Below are 19,731 nucleotides of genomic sequence, written 5' to 3'. Positions count from 1 at the left end.
ACAGCAGGAGTTAAAAAACTGACATAACGGAAGGGTGAAATTCAGAGGGACATTGAAGCACAGTGCTATAGATTTTGGACTGTTGGTTAACTCATAGGATTAGACATACACTTACATTGCAAAGGAAATGTAAATGCAGTGAATACACAAAAAATTAATTGGCAGGTTGCCTAAATTCTCCAAAGCATCTCCATTTGATGCTGGACAGTTTTGTCTTAATTGAAAAAATTGAATTGACACCAGTTCCCCCACTCCCCTGAACAGGTCGAATTAACAAATCAACCCCAATTTCAAAATGAAAGATCCAGATTACCAAGATAGCTCAATGCCACATTTGATAGAGACTGAAAGGCTTTCATTCCAGACTACAGGAGCTGAAGTCCAGTAAGTATTAAGGTTAAACCAATCTGGATTCTCTGGATATTTACTTCCCTAATTTTAAACACTAGAGAGATGGGCAAGAGGATAATGAAAAATGTCAGGAGAATGAAAATTTAGTTCCCAAAATCATTACTCCCATTAATACTGTTAGGCAGAACTGTTCCTCTATAATTTCTTCCATTACTGGAGAGTTCAAAGGATTACAGGTTCTACTCTTGTGATTTGTTTGCTTCACACCTCTCGGGAGCAGGGTGGCTCCTGTACGTGAAAAATCAAAAATAATTCAGCAAGTTTCCTCGAGTTTTTCCTCAAGAAATAAAAGACTCAATATGGCAAGTCTATTTTTAGCATTCACAATTATGGCAAGGAAAATAATGGTGAGATTATCATCGTTTTTATTTTAATATAAAGAAAGCCTGGTAAGATCACAACAACATGTAACCAAAGTGGTCTTAGCACATGGTCCTCGACAACGCCAAATGAGACATGATAAAGTGGGATTTTTAAATAAACTAGTACCATTTACTGATGTAATTTCCAGGTTAGATTGAGTCATTATATTCCTACCTCTAAAGAATGTAGTTCTTCTAATCACTTATAACAGTAAAAAAGGTGGGAATTATTATACAAAAAGTAATAACATTGTCAATGCCCCAGTTTACCTGGTACATACCATTCTTCCTCATTACTTCACTGAAAAACAATGTTCATTAAGATCTTGTATACTGGCCAAAACTATTCACTGGAAGAAATAACCAAGAAGGATTTTTGTTCTGTACAAGATAGACTGAAAGAGCTTGGTAGAAAAAAAATTATTGCAAGAGTTTTCTTGAAGACTTCCAAAAAATAATCATCTATATCTAAAGCTTTAAATTAATATAAAACATTCTTGGTATACAGAATTTTTCCCCCTGATAGTGACTTACAAATATTTCAGTTAGGCTAATAATGAGTGACAACATTTTGAAGAGCTAGAAATGTTTTGGCATTTGATTTTAGTTTGCAAATGTTTTCAAATACTCCAGTCCTTACTGTAGACACACAAGACTTTCAAATTCATTGCAGTAAGGAATGTAAAACCCAAAGAACCAAACCACGTGATCACATACTGTGCTGGTTAAAGAGTGACTCTTTAAAAATGTAGGGAGCCGTGGTTTACTAAAGAAGTTGAAGAGCTTGTCAAGAGGAAGAAGAAGGCTTATGTTAGGATGAGATGTGAAGGCTCAGTTAGGGCGCTTGAGAGTTACAAGCTAGCCAGGAAGGATCTAAAGGGAGAGATAAGAAGAGCAAGGAGAGGACACGAGAAGTCATTGGTGGATAGGATCAAAGAAAACCCTAAGGCTTTCTATAGGTATATCAGGAATAAAAGAATGACTAGAGATAGGTTAGGGCCAATCAAGGATAGTAGTGGGAAGTTGTGTGTGGAATCGGAGGAGACAGGGGAAGTGTTAAATGAATAGTTTTCGTTAGTATTTACAGTGGAGAAAGAAAATGTTGTCGAGGAGAATACTGAGATACAGACTACTAGGCTAGATGGGATTGAGGTTCACAAGGAGGAGGTGTTAGCAATTTTGGAAAGTGTGAAAATAGATAAGTCCCCTGGGCCAGATAGGATTTATCCTAGGATTCTCTGGGAAGCCAGGGAGGAGATTGCAGAGCCTTTGACCTTGATCTTTATGTCGTCATTGTCGACAGGAATAGTGCCGGAAGACTGGAGGATAGCAAATGTTGTCCCCTTGTTCAAGAAGGGGAGTAGAGACAGCCCTGGTAATTATAGACCTGTGAGCCTTACTTCGGTTGTGGGTAAAATGTTGGAAAAGGTTATAAGAGATAGGATTTATAATCATCTTGAAAAGAATAAGTTCATTAGAGATAGTCAGCACGGTTTTGTGAAGGGTAGGTCGTGCCTCACAAACCTTATTGAGTTTTTTGACAAGGTGACCAAACAGGTGGATGAGGGCAAAGCCGTGGATGTAGTCTATATGGATTTCAGTAAGGCGTTTGATAAAGTTCCCCACGGTAGGCTATTGCAGAAAATACAGAAGTATGGGATTGAAGGTGAATTAGTGCTTTGGATCAGAAATTGGCTAGCTGAAAGAAGACAGAGGGTGGTGGTTGATGGTAAATGTTCATCCTGGAGTATAGTTTCTAGTGGTGTACCGCAAGGATCTGTTTTGGGGCCACTGCTGTTTGTCATTTTTATAAATGACCTGGATGAGGGTGTAGAAGGGTGGGTTAGTAAATTTGCGGATGACACGAAGGTCGGTGGAGTTGTGGATAGTGCCGAAGGATGTTGTAGGTTACAGAAGGACATAGATAGGCTGCAGAGCTGGGCTGAGAGATGGCAAATGGAGTTTAATGCGGAAAAGTGTGAGGTGATTCACTTCGGAAGGAGTAACAGGATTGCAGAATACTGGGCTAATGGGAAGATTCTTGGTAGTGTAGATGAGCAGAGAGATCTTGGTGTCCAGGTACATAAATCCCTGAAAGTTGCCACCCAGGTTAACAGAGCTGTTAAGAAGGCATATGGTGTGTTAGCTTTTATTAGTAGGGGGATCGAGTTTAGGAGCCACGAGGTCATGCTGCAGCTGTACAGAACTCTGGTGCGGCCGCATCTGGAGTATTGCGTGCAGTTCTGGTCACCGCATTATAGGAAGGATGTGGAAGCTTTGGAAAAGGTGCAGAGGAGATTTACTAGGATGTTGCCTGGTATGGAGGGAAGGTCTTACGAGGAAAGGCTGAGGGACTTGAGGTTGTTTTCGTTAGAGAGAAGGAGGAGAAGAGGTGACTTAATAGAGACATATAAGATAATCAGAGGGCTGGACAGGGTGGACAGTGAGAGCCTTTTTCCTCGGATGGTGATGGCAAACACGAGGGGACATAGCTTTAAGTTGAGGGGTGATAGATATAGGACAGATGTCAGAGGTAGTTTCTTTACACAGAGAGTAGTAGGGGCGTGGAACGCCCTGCCTGCAACAGTAGTAGACTCGCCAACTTTAAGGGCATTTAAGTGGTCATTGGATAGACATATGGATGAAAATGGAATAGTGTAGGTCAGATGGTTTCACAGGTCGGCGCAACATCGAGGGCTGAAGGGCCTGTACTGCGCTGTAATGTTCTATGTTCTATGTTTCCGATGCATAACATTTACTTCAACATTCATATTTCATTGAAGACCATGAATGGACTCTTACTTTATTCTTTATTTTTATATTGTGGTTTTGTTCTTTGCACTAGGAATCAGGAAAAACATTATCCGTTTCAAAAGAACCCAAGCAAGAGTTTTCCTAACATCAGACCTATAATACAAGACTTCCTGTAAAAAAAAAAGCAATCTGTTCACTCTACAAATTCAGTACCCTCTCACCATATGGTGCCCACCCAAAGCTCGGTACCTGAATCCTAATAATTTGTAAATCGGGTACAAGCTTTAAATTATGGACTTGGGCTATGTACAAATGTTATATGTACAGAAAGTAGCTTCATCACTATTCTGACCTTTAGGATCAAGATAATTTTCAGAAATTTTCTTAAGTTCATCTTCTACCATCCTGGCAGTCACATGAGACAGTGATGATGGAGCTGTTGACACTAACTTGATTATAATAAAACTTCATCTTATCTGAAGATCATGTTTGTGCTGTTATACAAGATAGCAGATGCCTAAGAAGTAGTAAATAACCAGAGAAAAAGCAACTCATCTGTCATCTGGTGTTTCTATATTCCACTGTTTGCTAAATGACAAATGGTAGACAGCACTTGAGTGCAATCTAAGTGAACTGTAGGTAAAAATATATTGTCACCCCTTGATGAGTGTATTTTAAATTGAGAACTTTTGAAAGTGAGTTGTTCAGGTGATGAGACAGAAACACTTGAGCAGCTCATGAGAGTCATCTGAATCCTGCAATTTGTCTACAGATTAGAAACTATCCTCTATCTGTAATTACTGTGGGGTTTTTTAATGTAACAGTTGTTGGTGCTCGTGTGGATCCTGACTACTGATGTGTTCCATGCTTACAATTTGCAAGGATGTTCATGCAAAAAGAGCAACATGATTACTGCTGGATTATTGAAAAATCATCTGCTTGCAACTCGTTTTGATTTTCTGCTTGTGTAATGTAATTTTCCTGCACTATTAGAGATTTTACTACCCACATCACACAGTAAGTAGAAAATCTGATTTTTAAGTGCGAATCCCAGAAAACATTTACCAGTCCATATCATAGAACAGTTAATGCGAGAGAAAATTAAAGATGGCCACAGACAAAATACTGCAACATAACTGGCAAAGTCACAGGACCTTATGCTGCAGCTACTGAGCAGCTTATTGACAATCCTAAAAGCAGAAAATAATGTAAAGCTTGTTTATCCCAGTCCAATGCCTGCTGTACCCTATAACATGTGCCAGATTTGTGTTCCATTCTAATTGGCTCCTGCAACATGGAGTCAGTGAGTCTACACTTTTCTTAAGCAAACAGGCATCACGGCAGGATTTTTGAAAGCTCTTCTGTTCGTTTTTACTATTTCACTTGATTATTAGATGCAGGAGTTTCAACAGAGCACTTTATTTATAAACCTGAAATTCACTACAGTAAACTCATTTAGGGTTAGTAACTTTACATGAATCTCACACCAATACAGATCCATATGAAACACTTGCCCGGCCCCAGGTTTCTTTCAATGGCTCCCAAAGATGGCCCTCTCAATGGATGTACTTGAGGACAAAAGCTTTTATCACTGTCAATAGACAGTTACACTACTTTTCAAATTGAGCAGATGGTAGACAATTACTTAAAAAGATGCTTTCCTAAGGTTATGTCAGTTTTTGTGGGAGAGAAATTCAACTTTGTTCCACACATTTTTTAAAGGGTAAAATTAACGACGGGGGATGGATTTTGGGTCAGGAACTCCTGTAACTGATCTGCCCTGCAAGAGCACTGGTCATCATTGGAAGCAGGTGCCTTTTAGGGGTCTTTAGGTGACCATAGGTGTTCTACAATGCCTGTTCTGATGAAGGGTCACTGACCTGAAATGTTAACTCTGCTTCTCTCTCCACAGATGCTGCCAGACCTGCTGAGCATTTCTTGTTTTTATTTCAGAGTTCCAGCATCTGCAGTATTTTGCTTTTATCCTTAAAGTGACCACTGGATGCTGCTCAAGAAATGCCCACAAACCTTTTAAAAGTTACATTTCTGTGGAGCTAGGAGGAGCAGGATGGAGTGTTAACAGCATCTTTCATAACTCTGAAAAGTACCAATATAAGGGCAATAGGTTGAAAGGCAGGATCAGCAAATTTCTACAGAAATACATATCGTACGAATCGTATAACTCACTCAGTGAAACGAGTAAACTCTCTGTGCCGGAAGTTTCTGAGAGGCCCGTTCGATCAGCATCAGCGTGACTGGGCTGAACCTGCCCTCAGATAAATCTGGAGATTCTGTCCCAAGCTCTGGGAACAGGGTAGCTTCTACAGTCCAGGTAGGCCACAAATACCTGAATGTGTGCATCAGCAGTGGTCACTCCAGCCTGAGCCAATCCGTACCTCTAAGGCAGAGTACAGTCCTTCTCTGGGCCACTGATGCCACTTCAGCTAGAGAAGATAATCGACACCACCTACATCTCCCTACCCCCTAACCCCACTCTTCCCCCAGGAACAATTACCCTACTCTAGCGAAGGTGTTGGGTCTTTGCAAAACCTCAAAAGGGCTTATGTGAAGTTTCAATTGATGCAAGCTCTGCTTGTTCAAGGATGCAAGGGGAGAATTTCCTGGGGTAGCCTAGAAACTCCACCCCAAGACACTTCTATGATAATAGCTAAGCCCACACACCACTGCTCCCTCACCTCCTCATTCCCCAGCTGGAATTAAAATGTCCAGGAGTGGAATTTGGCACATATTCACCTCTACCCCCCACCTCCCCACCACTGTGCATGTAAATGTTGCTTACACAATCACCAGCCCAGGAATTTCTATATTTAAAACCTTTTACCTCATTTTTCCCATTAAATATTTAGGGTGTGGAAAGGGAGAAATAAATGCCTGTAATCTGTAGAATTTCAGTGCAAGTTTTATATATAAAGCATGTACAATCAGTTTGGTCATGTGATGAATGTGCACAAAAAATTAAAGGATGTTCCATAATGTGGTCCTCCAGCACTGGATGCGTGTCCCTTTCCAGCACCACTTCCAAGGGTTGGGAGTCTCTGCTGTGCCTCACAGACCAGAAATGAACTGCTAGTTAGTAGACTAAACACTAACTGATTGTCCACTTTACAGTTCTGCAATCTGACTTGATTTAGGTAGTGGAGATTTCAAAGTTGGGCTGCATACACCTGACGTTATTTATTTATATTTCAACAGCAGCAGGTGAGATTTTTCTGGGCAGAGAAATAGCAGTCCCTTCAATATCACAGGCTGCAAACTAAAATCATAGGTTGCATAATATCTCTAGGGAAATCCAGTTGCAGAATGGAATGTAGTTGAACTGTAATGTCAGACTGACTGTGTGCAGGACAGATTAAGCTAATATAGGTGGATTTCTTGTTAGGATTAATGATTTCTTTGATATTTTTAATGCTTATTACACTTGCACTTACCCGCAGACTTTCTATGGGATTTTGCACTGAAACTTAGTGAGATTTAGAAATCCAAAACAGCACCAAGTCCTTTACAGGGGATCAGGGGCCTATGTGAACAGGGCAAGCAATTGTGTAACTCCTTAGCCAATCAGACTGAAGAATCGTTAATGAGCAGTGCAGAGTCTATACCAGGAAGAGTAAGTTAGAATATTGAATTCAATGCCAAATCAGGTACAGAGAGCGAACTAAAAAGAGGGAAAGAAAGGTGGGATTGAGAGAATTAAGAGACAGAAAGAAAAAGTAAAGAAAAATAATTACAACTTTTTCATTTTTTAACTCTCCAATACTTAAAACCTGAAGGAATATTAAAGTTGTTAAAGTTAAGTGAGGTTGTTTGGCAGTAATTAAAGCTTAACACAACATTAAAAGGGCACTTACACTGGAATAGACAAGCCCCAACTTTTTCTGGCGAGTTTAGTCTGTATCTAAGTAAATGCTGCAATTTCACATCATTCAATGTATTTGAATGGTGAGTCAGATGGCAAGATACCATGATCACTCAGCTTTTGGAGAAACAAGGCAGCTTGGACCTCAACTTATGAATGTCCACGTTTAACTGCGCATGTGCAGTCACTGGACATTGCTGTCCGATCTCCATACAAATAACACTGAGCACTCCTGGCATCACTGTTACTTCTACAGCAAAATCCAGCTCCTTATATCTGCTACTTTGCATCTTCCACTAAACCGGATTATCTTCCTGTGGATATTCCCTCTCAACTTGGTACAATGTCACACGTTGAGTTTCTTGGTGCATCTAGAAATCAGAAACTGCAGTAACAAATCAGTCAGCAGACAGCTTTCCCACCTTTCTACAAAACAAGCCTGAAAAATCTGGTCCCGCTGTCCCATCCCCTGTTTGCAGGAGGGCTCAAGAGTATGGATGTCAGTTTAGACATAATGGCAACACTGCTTTCCTATATTAGAGACTAACGCTCTCATAGAAACTTACTCTTTTTAGTGGCTTTAATGTAGCAAACTATCCCAAGGTAATTCACAAAGGGTGCGGTCGGAGAGGGAAGTGGAATGAACATAGAGCAGGAGTTAGGAAAAAATTTCGGAGATGTGATTGAAATTTACATTAACCTGAAAGCAGCCTTGAGTTGTTCACCAACCCCACCTTAGGGAAAGAGTTTTTGGGGATGTTTTTGAAAGTGGGGAGGAGGAGATTTAGTAAAGCAGAGTGGTTTAGTGAGAGAATTGTAGATGCAGGTGTGCGATGATTAAAAGTTCTGCTACAGGTTGTGGATTGGAGAGAGGAGTGTGGCACACAGTAAGGCAGCAGGGAGAGGGCGACGTAGAATGCAAACCTGAGCAAGGTCACAGTGACATAGCTTATGGCAAGATCATGAAGGGATTTGTAAACAAGAATGGGAAATTCAAAGATCAATGCCTTAGGAAATGAGGGAGCCAATAGATGTTAGTGAAGGGTGCTGTGTGACAAGGGAAGGAGGAAGGAAGACTTGGATTTACATAGCACCTTTCACGATCACTGGACATCTCAAAGCGCCTTACAGCTAACTAAGTACTTTTGGAGTGTAGTCACTGTTGTAATGTAGGAAAAGTGGCAGCCAATGTGAGCACAGCGAAATCCCAACAACAGCAGTGTGATAATGACCCGATAATTGTGTTTGTTATGTTGACTGAGGGCTAAATATTGGCCAGGATACTGGGGATAACTTTGAAATAGTTCCATGGGTTCATTTACATCCAACCAAGCAGGCAGTTGGGGACTTGGTTTAACACCTCATTCAAAAGACGGCACCTCCAACAGTCCAGAACTCCCTCAGTACTGCGCTGGAGTGTCAGTGTGGATTTTTGTGCTAAAGCCTTGGAGTGGGACTTGAACCCAGAACCTTGCGACTCAGGGGAGATTGCTACAAACTGAGCCACAGCTGACACTCAAAGGTACGGGATAGGAACCAGGAAATGACAGGTTCAGTGTGTTGGGGTTTGTGCAGGGTGGAGCTCGGGAAACTAGCCAACATTTTTACCACGATGTGTGTGATGATTAATGCCAAACCCTGTGGCGTCAGGGAAATTTGTAAACCAACATTTCTGAAATTTTATTTGCGCAATGTGTAAAATGTTTCACTGACCCAAATACCACTGATTGTTAACACTGTAACCTGTAATCAAAACATTCTAAAGCTATTCTATTGTCAGCTGGTTCAAGTAGCAGTACAACAAATGAAAGTCAAATTCTGTTTGTTTCCAGTGATATTGACCTACCCTGGCACAGCCCCACCTTACACCTATGGGTTGGATAATACGTAACAGCCCAATGGTCTGGGTGCACAGGAATGTAACTAACTCAGTAAACATTCGATGCGGTTTATAGCTTTCCCACCCACCCTACCAATGCTGCACCACCCAGAGTTTCGGCAAATGAAATATTTGATCATGCTTTCTGTTTGTATGCAACTGAGGTAATTTTGTTCAGCTAGACTTCTACTTGTATCTGCTAATATAAATCACTTATAATGCCGACTGGGTTTCTTGTAAGTTAAACAGTCACAAGATTTGTTTAAACATTATAAATGCTGCTCTAACAATATAAGTACAGTGATGAAAGATGCAGCATCTTTGTGGCGACATTAAATTCAATGCCTCGGTAGGGGTGTATAAGGGTGATGCAATGGAGGTGGGGAGGGGGAGTAGAGAATAACTTAAACTTGCATTAAGGGTAATGTAGAGATGTCCAGTAAGTTTGTAGAGCTTTTCAGATCAGATGTTTCATTTTTACTGTCACCTCTTTTCTAAGAGCCTTTAGCTGTCTTGGCTCCAAACTCTAGAACTGACACCGCAAGAATTCTTACTGCTGTCTTGCTTTCAAAAAGCATCCTTAAAATCTATCCTGTGACCACAGAAAAGAGTAACTTTCCCTAACGACTTTTCCGCCACAGCTCAGCATCTGTTTTCACCTCCTCAAAGCGCCTTGAAACATTTACTACATTATAGGTGTCAGATAAATGCAAGCTAAATAGCACAAAAATTAATCCTTTCTGTAGACTACCCTTTACATTGCTGTATTGCTTCCTGGTTTGTTTCTGCACTTAAATTGAACATTGAAAATAAAGTCCTTTTATTTAAAAAAAATCAGTTGATCAGACTGATGTATGATTTTTGATCAAAAGTCAGCATTTTGTGTAGCACTCTTGTTTAATATTTGACCATTGCAACATTTGCTGACAGCTCACACAGGTAAATAGCAAAAGATGGTAGTAGTTGGGCAGGATTTAAGATAAAACTAGTAAGAAAATAGTATGGTGAATGGTATTTACAAGAGCAGTAAGTACATCTACATTATTGATCTGCAGAAACTTGTGTTTCTGGATTATCTATTCCTATTAGCAGATGCTCCATACTCCCCAACTCTCCTCCAACAAATAAACAGCTTTCAGAGGTGTGACCCTGTATACATTAATAGAGCTTGTTACAGAGAGATTTTATTGAACAGGTGAGCTGAAAGACTGAAGTTTGATGCGCTCAAAAGGTGAGAGAATGGGCCCCTAAGCGGAAATTGTGGCATTATGTTTAAGCCAACCTAAATGCAAGAAATGTTGGGCAGGTATGCAAATGGTGTTGCCTTTGGCAGCCAGGTTGGTTATGACGACTGAATGAACACAATAAAATCAGCTTTTGATTATGCAAAGCAGGAAACCACTAAGGTGTAACTGGCATGTGCCTTTTATAGATATTGAAATGAAAAGAATGCACGCAGTCAACATAGTTTTATGGGCGTGCTACATACATTACAGTAAATCCACCACTGGTGCTAGTGTATCACCAGATAACGATCAGGAACAGCAACAAAATCAAATAGCCAAGCCCTAAATTACAATTAGAAATCTGTCATAGGTACACAATGCTCCATCATCTCATGAGCATTAGCTAGAGTATTTGTGCAGGGCAGTACCTAATTTTGTTCCTGCTGTTCTGGTTTGATCTGTTTATTTTGTCTGTTGAACTATAAATACAATGATGGATATTTTTAGGTATCTGCTCAGAATATGACGTGTCCTAATGCTTGAGCAGTAAATTGGAGTCAAGATGGCTACCAGTTCAAATGATTTTCACAGTTCAATTCTCTTTTGTGAATAAAGTCTGACATTTTTGGATAGCCGCCAAACATTTCACTTCCTTGCAAGATTTCAAGTATGTTTGATGTGTGTGATCATGGCAGGACAAACAGGCAAGCAGGTGGAACACAGGACCAGGGATTCGGCATATTACACAAAGGAGTGCCAGGATGTGTGTTCAAAGCATGCCTTGAGCTGATAATCTTAATGATGCCCATCAGTGGGTGGTACTGGGTGAATGTTATATACTCACGGTGGGGTGGGGACAAATAGGTGGGCCAGATCTCTCAGGCTATGCCAGGTGAGTAACAACGGATTAATAGCAGTAGTATTAATGTCAAAGGAGTCGGTCACTTTCTGGTCCTATTGCATTTCGCCTTGAACTCAAGAAATGCCAGGCAGTCTAGAACCATTCCTGTCAACCCATTTACCTAGGTAGCTCCCACATAAATCTTAATCACCCTCATATAAGGCAAAGTGAAGCCTCCCTCTAGTCTCTTCAAAGAACAATGCCCTGACCTGACCAGCTCCATCACCATATAGGCAACTTCCTTGATCAAACCAAATACGGAGAACGATTGTCAAATTATATATCCCACTGCATTTACCGTGTGACTTGATGCAATACATGTGCTCTATTTTCAAGGAAAGCTTTTCTTAAATTATTAAAAATGAAGGAGTCTCACCAGCAGGAATCTTTTTTTTTTAAATCAGAAAACCATGATTAACATTAACAGCCCTTGTTATGGTTCATACATGTATGAATGTTTTTGTTTAAATAGCAAGGCTTTAGGTGTTTGACTTTTTAGGCTTGCTAAACAAAACAGCATGAGGGAGCTGATTACCATTCCTGCTGAATCATCTATCAGTTTATGACCATCTCCATCAACCTTAATTCAGCTCCTAGTCTGCCCCAGTAATTCCTTCAAGAAAGGCTTCCAATTAATTCATCGCCACTTGTTATTTAAGGGGAGGGAAAGAGAATCTTAGGCAGAAATCTAAAAAAATTCTGTTATTTATAATTCCCAGTTAGGCATTTGACTTTTAAAGGGCCCTCTGATAGTTAGCCTACTTCTTTAAAGGGACTGTAACGTGTGTCACAGGCTCTAGTCTAGTTGATTACAATACTATTCTTCACCTCTCAGATCTGACTGACAGAATGCTAACCGCTCTCTTTCGGTCAGTCATAAGGATGATATGATTATCCTGATAGCAAATATACGAGAGCTCTGTAGTCTGCACAGAAAGTCTGCAGTACAAGAGTACTACTGGGGAAGTAGTATTTAATGTAAATCGTGTGAGTGTGTGAGTGTGTGAGTGTGTGAGTGTGTGAGTGTGTGAGTGAGTGAGTGAGTGAGTGAGAGAGACACACACAGAGACAGTTGCTCTCCGACATCTGATACAGCGAAAGGCTGCTAAGATTTAAACCCAATTCGAAGGCTTGTGGTTTGCGGAGGAGAAAGGACAGCACGGTCACTAAAGATTGTCTTATAAACAGAAGACCAGTTGAACGTGCTCAGAAGCAGTGAGCAAAGAGGATGTTGGCTTTGAGAAAGACACTGGGAGATTCAACCCATTGCAACTGGGAGGAGTTTGGGACTTTTAACTGCAAGGATATCTTTTTGCTGAAAACACTGTGTAACATATAAAAGTTTTCGAATGTGTGAATATGTTAATGGAGAACACCTTTCCCTGTAATTTAGTGTATTAGTTAACTATTAAGTACTGTTGAGATAATGTTCATATAATGTTGATTTTTAGTTTAGTTGTTATAGTAAAAGTCTTAAAATGTGAAATCTTGTGTAATTCTTTAAATCGGTCTGGGAAGTTCATATCTCTCGTTGTAAAGTTAACACTCTCTACTAAGGTCGTAACAATGTGAAGTAGTTCTGCCACAAAGACCAATCCCATAATGGAGTAGATTCACCCATAGGCTAATGAGCTTGAATGAAAAGTACCATTCGAACACCAAGAAACCCAGTAGCCAGACTGAGTCAGTATCTTCAAAATAAGAGCTTGCATAGAGTCATAATGACACAGAAGAGGCCATTCGACCCATTGAGTCTATGCCAGCTCCCTGCAGAGCAATCCATTCAGTCCCATTCCCTGACTTTATCCCCATAGCCCTGTAAATTTATTTCCCTCATGTGCCCATTCGATTTCCTTTTGAAATCATTGATCGTCCCCCCTTCTACCACCCTCATAGGCAGCAAGTTCCAGGTCATTACCACTTGCTGTGTAAAAATGTTCTTCCTCACACCCACCCACCACCGCTCCCCCCCACCCCCTCCCCCGGCATCTCTTGCCCAAAACCTTAAATCTGTGTCCCCCAGCCCTTGTAAGTTCAGCAAATGGGAACAGCTTTTCTTTGTCTACCCTATCCAAACCTATCAGAATCTTCTACATCTCGATCAAATCTCCCCTCAAACTCCTTTGCTCCAAGGAGAACAAGCCCAGCTTAGAGTCATAATTATGCAGCACAGAAACAGGCCCTTCACCCCATCGTGTCCGTGCCGGCCATCAAGCACCTATCTATTCTAATCCCATTTTCCAACACTTGGCCCGTAGCTTTGTATGCTATGGCGTTTCAAGTGTTCATCTAAATACTTCTTCAATGTTGTGAGGGTTCCTGCCTCTACCATCTCTTCAGGTAGTGTGTTCCAGATTCCAACCACTCTCTGGGTGAAAATGTTTTTCCTCAAATCACCTCTAAACCTCCTGCTCTTTACCTTAAATCTATGTCCCCTGGTTATTGACACCTCCGCTAAGGGAAAACATTTCTTCCTATCTGACCTATCTATGCCCCTCATAATTTTGTATACCTCAATCAGGTCCCCCCTCAGCCTTCTCTGCTCTAAGGAAAACAACCATAGCCTATCCAGTCTATCTTCATAGCTGAAATGCTCCAGCAACATCCTGGTGAATCTCCTCTACACCCTCTCCAGTGCAATCACATCCTTCCTGTGGTGTGGCGACCAGAACTGTACACAGTACTCCAGCTGTGGCCGAACCTGCATTTTATACAGCTCCATCATAACTTCCCTGCTCTTACATTCTATGCCTCGGCTAATAAAGGCAAGTATCCCATATGCTTTCCTAACCACCTTATCTACCTGTGCTGCTGCCTTCAGTGATCTATGGACAAGTACACCAAGGTCCCTCTGACCCTCTGTACTTCCTAGGGTCCTACCACCCATGATATATTCCATTGCCTTGTTAGACCTCCCAAAATGCATCACCTCACACTTCTCAGGATTAAATTCCATTTGCCACTGCTCTGCCCATCTTACCAGCCCATCTATATCGTTCTGTAATCTAAGGCTTTCTGAACCTAATCTTGTAGTAAAAATTCCCCATTCCTGGAACCATTCTGGTAAATCCCCTCTGCACACGCTCATGGACCCTTACCTCTTTTATGAAGTGCGGTGGTGACCAGAACTGGACGCAATACTATAGTTGTGGCTGAACCAGAGCTTTATAAAATCTCAGTATGACCTCCCTACTTCTATACTCAATACCTCTATTTATGAAGCCCAAGATCCCATATGTTTTGCTAACCACTCTCCTAATATGTCCTGCCACTTTTAAAGATCCATGCACATGAACCCACAGGTCCCACTGTCCCTGTACACTCTTTAGAACTGTACCATTTAGCTTATATTGCTTCTCCCTATCCCTTTTGTCAGAATCCATCACCTCACACTTCTCTGCATTAAATTCCATCTGCCACTTGTGTGCCCATTCTGCTAGCCTATCTATGACTTGTGGCAGTTGATTGGTATCATCCTCACTGTCTGTCACACCTCCAAGCTTGGTATCATCGGCAAATTTTGATGTTTTACTCAGTATTCCAATATCCAAGTCATTCATATATATCAAAATAAACAGTGGTCCTAGCATTGATCTTTGGGGAACACCACTGTCTATCATCCACCAATCTGAAAAACAACCATTTACCACGACTCACTGGTTTCTGTCCTTAAGCCAATTTTATATCCAAGCTGACACTAACCCTCAATTTTGGTGTAAACGTGGAAAAAGCACACTAAACACGTGAAGGTTCCAGTTCAGTGTCTCTTTATTCTACTGACACCAATACACTCATGAAGACTAAATACTTATCTTAAAGAAACAAACTCATTATAGTGGATGACCATTGCTCACGCAACACCACCCCCCACCCCCACCCCAAAGCAGAAGAACCATTGAGAGTTTAACTCTTTGTTTGGAATCAGTACTGTTGCAGACTTGTTTGTTAAACAATGGGATGCAGGAATTCCTCACTTCAGCAGGCGCACAGGTTTGTGATCCTGAACCTTTTTCTCTCAGCCTCTTATCCCCACTCCTCACAAGGGGGTTTTAGACTTAAATACTGTACTTGAAGCACCACAAGACTAAGTTGAGAGCAGGCATGCTCATGGCCCTCCTGTTACTAGTTCCACTTGAACCCAAGAGCCACAAATTACCTCGATATCCAGATCACCAGAGGCCTCTTCAGCATCTCAGGGCTTCTCAATCTCTGGGGCTTCCATGCTCCCTTCTGTGGCCCTTGGTAGCTGGATGCACACCCCAATTCCCCCTTGCCAACACCATTTCCCACAGACCTCAGGCCACTCCGTCTGGCTCTTTCTTCTCCTTCCCACGCTTCTGCCTGCTGCCCATGGCTCTCTGGCTCCACCCCCAAGTCCACCAAAGACACTGCTCCCATCCCTGAAGGGACTTGCAGGCACTGAAAATTGCCCCAAACTGGTGCTCTCCACTGCCACCGCCACCTACTGGCCCGGAGGTGCGCATCCTGAGGAGAATGTCCAATGAACCAGAAGCTTTACGTGAGACCGAACCTCTTCCCAAGAAAATCTCGCAGCAACTGCCCCCTCCACAACCTGGCTCATGGTGGAAGGCTTGACTAGTTTATCATCTGCTCATGGAGGGAGAATGCAGTTACGCTTGGTGGGGTTCCCATTCCTGCTGCCGGTTGGGTCTGTGATTGCTGAGGGCAGCCTTGTTTAAAGTGCCCAACACCGTTGCAATTCCAGCTCCTCTTTGAAGTATCTCTTGGGCGTGATTGACCTTGGGGCTTGCTTTGGAAGTAGGACAGTAAAGATTGGATCTGCACCTGTTGCGTGGCAATCTACTCTGCTTGTCTCTTCAATATGATGCTTACATCTCCATCAGCACCAATGGTTACCTCTCTGATGGTAGCCTCCCTCCAGGTCTTAGTAATCCTGTCCTTTCCCATGATCTGGATAATGTGATCACACATGTCAAAGAAAGGCAGTTGGAGCTTGTTGCAGATAGGTCTCCTCAGCTCCATCTGGAATTTTCATCCCTCACTGTTTCTGCTAAGCACTTTTTCAACTGAGTTTCCCTTGTTGGTTTAAAGCAGGAATCTAGGAGGAAGATTTGATCAAATAGGTTTAACAGTTCAAAGGATACTGAGACTAAGGAGAGAATTTTATGGTCTCCCCTGTGGAAGGTTTGGAGGCAGGGAGTGCATAAAATTGGGTGGGATAGTGGCTGGTGCGGGTGCGGGTGCGGGGGGGGGGGGGGGGGGGGGGAGGTTCCCTCCACCATCCTGCAGCTGGCAAAACTTAGTCTGGGGCAGGAACGCCTGTGAATGGCCTTCTGCCCCGCCGCCAACTGAGATCCAATTAACCCCCAATTATGGGCCTCATCCCGCTGCAATTAACCGTGCAGCGGATGACTCTGTCGCTGCATGGGAAACACAGCATGAAAACCGTGAAGGCTTCTTCTCCGTTCTGGGGGTCGGTGGGGGGAGTGCCTCGTTAAAAGGCACATAGTGCCTGAACAAGGGGCCCAGCAACGGAAAGGGAGCAACCCACTGAGAGCCACCCCCTGACTTGCTCACGACCCCCCTACACATCTCTCCCTCACGACCCCCCCACACCCCGCGAGAGCCCTTGTGCCCTGTCCTACCTCTGGCCTGGGTCTAGCATCGCTCCTGGGCTTCGGGTGGGCGCTCCATCAGTAGAAGAGCTGCCAGCTTCCGTTTGGCTGGCTGTTCTCAGAGGGTGGGACTTCCGGTGCCAGGGTCCTTGATCTCAAGGGATTTCAAGGCCTTGGAGATGTAGCCAAGGCGATATACTAGCATGGTAACAGGGATGAGGGAAAAAAAAGAAAAAGAAAATGGGCAGCACAGTGGCGCAGTGGTTAGCACCGCAGCCTCACAGCTCCAGTGACCCGGGTTCGGTGCTGGGTACTGCCTGTATGGAGTTTGCAAGTTCTCCCCGAGACCGCGTGGGTTTCCTCCAGGTGCTCCGGTTTCCTCCCACATGCCAAAGAGCTGCGGGTTGATAGGTAAGATTGGCCATTGCAAAAAAAAAAATTGCCCCTAGTGTAGAAGAATTGAGGGAAGGTGGGGATGTGAGAGGGAAAATGGGATTAATGTAGGATTACTATAAATGGGTTGTTGATGGTCGGCACAGACTCGGTGGGCCAAAGGGCCTGGTTCGGTGCTGTATCTATGACTCTATGAAGCGCATTTTCCACATGTTGAGACCCCCCATCGCCAGCATAAAATCCTGGCCTACGGCCACTCCTTCAGACTGCTTATAGCTGCGGCAGACTGCTGCTATTGCCGCACACCCTTGTCAGGACTTCAAAGCTCAATTATGGGCTCTTCTGGACATCAATACCTCTCCCTAGTATTCCTCTATGGGCTTTCCCAAACAGATGCTCCATCAAGAACGCTGCCTGCTCACTCTCATTGAGGCCGCTGGACGCCACGACCATCTGCGCCTCCTCGAGCCTACATCAGCCGAATGGTCGCCCACTGTTTACAGTCTCCCTCCAAATCTATCCAGCTTCCTTCCAGTTGGTAAATAGAATATGCGTGAAGGGACACTCCTTCCTTCCTCTGCTGAGCTAAGGAAGGACACAATGGGAGCCTCTTCCTGGTCTCGGCCTAGATGCCCAACTTCTTCCTGCGAAACCTGGACCTCCGTTGGAGCTGCTTTGGCCTTCATCATGGACACAGCCCGTTTCAGTTCCTCAACCATATACTTCATCTCTACCAAGCGCTTTTCCATCTCTTGATTCATGGTTAGACATTGAGAGTTACACGAGATGTTTAGCTACGACAATGGCGGCTGTGATGCCTCTTGGGTACAATTGGCTGCCTCGATCTTGTCAGCTGCACAAAAAAATTTTCTATGGTTTGGTGCCTGTATTGTGGAATCCTGCCAACTGCAGCAAAAATGTAAACACAGGAAAAAGCACACAGAACGCATGATGGTTCCAGCTCAGTGTCTGTGTATTCCACTGACACCAAACATGAACGTATACTCATGAAGACTAAAAACTTATCTTAAAGAAATCTATTAGCCTTACTGCAGAACCTGACAACAAATATACCACCATACTGAAATAAATAACATTTTCATTCCCATGTGAAGCAGCCTGGCCTCCTAAAACAATAAAGTAAAAACTATCTAAAACATCTAGCGTTCTACAGCTTTAAAAGAATTTTGGCCTTACCTCTTTAGCATCTTTGATTTTCATTAGGAAAATCTGTAATTCCAAGGTTTCCACAAACAATGCCCTGCAGACTGCTTGAAAATGTGCATCTGCTTCATTACGATTCATTAAGTGTGCAGCACATGCCTTCATTACTTGTTCAAAAGTCTTCACTGAACGTGGTGCACTATCACCCTCCTCCTCATCATCCTGCCCACTGTACCCCTCATCGGCTGTGCCGTTGCTGCCTTCAGAGTCATTGTTTGCCATCTGGTCGATAAGCTGCTCCAACTGCTGACTCAACTCCCGTTCCTCATTTTCATCCAAGCCCCAATCCAGTGCCCGGTAAATAGCAAATCCCAGGGACTGCACCACCTGGAAGGTAGAAGGAAAAAACATTAGTCAAAGTAATGCAGACCTTATATTAAACCCCCAGGCCAAAAGATATGATATCATAATACAGTACAATGGCAGAGTTGCAGGTGTCTTTTTGAAAAAAAAAGTTACCATTTTGTTGCTTGATTACGCTCCTGTGAAGCACCTTGGGTTGTGCAATAAATGAAAGTTGTGCTTTTCAAACACCTCATGATCAATTGGAGTAATGTAGTTTATTTTACTGATTGCTACAGTGTATGACTATATTTTAATAGTTGCTAAAGGCAAATTGCATAAAGGCGGGGCTAAAGAGTGGCGAGTCGAAAAGACTTAACAGTTGGCAGGAAAAAAGACAGGAGCGCCAGGAGAGAGCCAACTGTGTAACAGCCCCAACAACCAATTTTATCTGCAGCACCTGTGGAAGAGTCTGTCACTCTAGAATTGGCCTTTATAGACACTCCAGGCGCTGCTTCACAAACCACTGACCACCTCCAGGCGCTTACTCATTGTCTCTCGAGACAAGGAGGCCAAATAAGAAGACGACAGTGTGACTATATTTTACTGATGGCTACAGTGTGACTTATATTTTACTGATGGCTACAGTATGACTATATTTTACTGATGGCTACAGTGACTATATTTTACTGATGGCTACAGTATGACTATATTTTACTGATGGCTACAGTGACTATATTTTACTGATGGCTACAGTATGACTATATTTTACTGATTGCTACAGTATGACTATATTTTACTGATTGCTACAGTGACTATATTTTA

General features: G+C 42.6%; 1 protein-coding gene across 2 annotated transcripts in view; it reads right to left on the bottom strand.

Annotated features, from left to right (window-relative positions):
• Positions 1 to 19,731, bottom strand: part of spire2 (spire-type actin nucleation factor 2) — a 95,436-nt gene that overhangs the window by 36,760 nt on the left and 38,945 nt on the right. For both annotated transcript variants that reach the window (XM_068049273.1, XM_068049274.1), the window contains exon 3: positions 18,598 to 18,951. In XM_068049273.1, coding sequence (XP_067905374.1) covers positions 18,598 to 18,951 — 354 coding nt within the window. The remainder of the gene's footprint in view (positions 1 to 18,597; positions 18,952 to 19,731) is intronic.

This window comes from Heterodontus francisci, chromosome 17, assembly GCF_036365525.1.
Source record: "Heterodontus francisci isolate sHetFra1 chromosome 17, sHetFra1.hap1, whole genome shotgun sequence".
In the NCBI taxonomy this organism is placed as follows: Eukaryota; Metazoa; Chordata; class Chondrichthyes; order Heterodontiformes; family Heterodontidae; genus Heterodontus; species Heterodontus francisci.
This window is presented reverse-complemented; position numbering and strand designations above follow the sequence as displayed.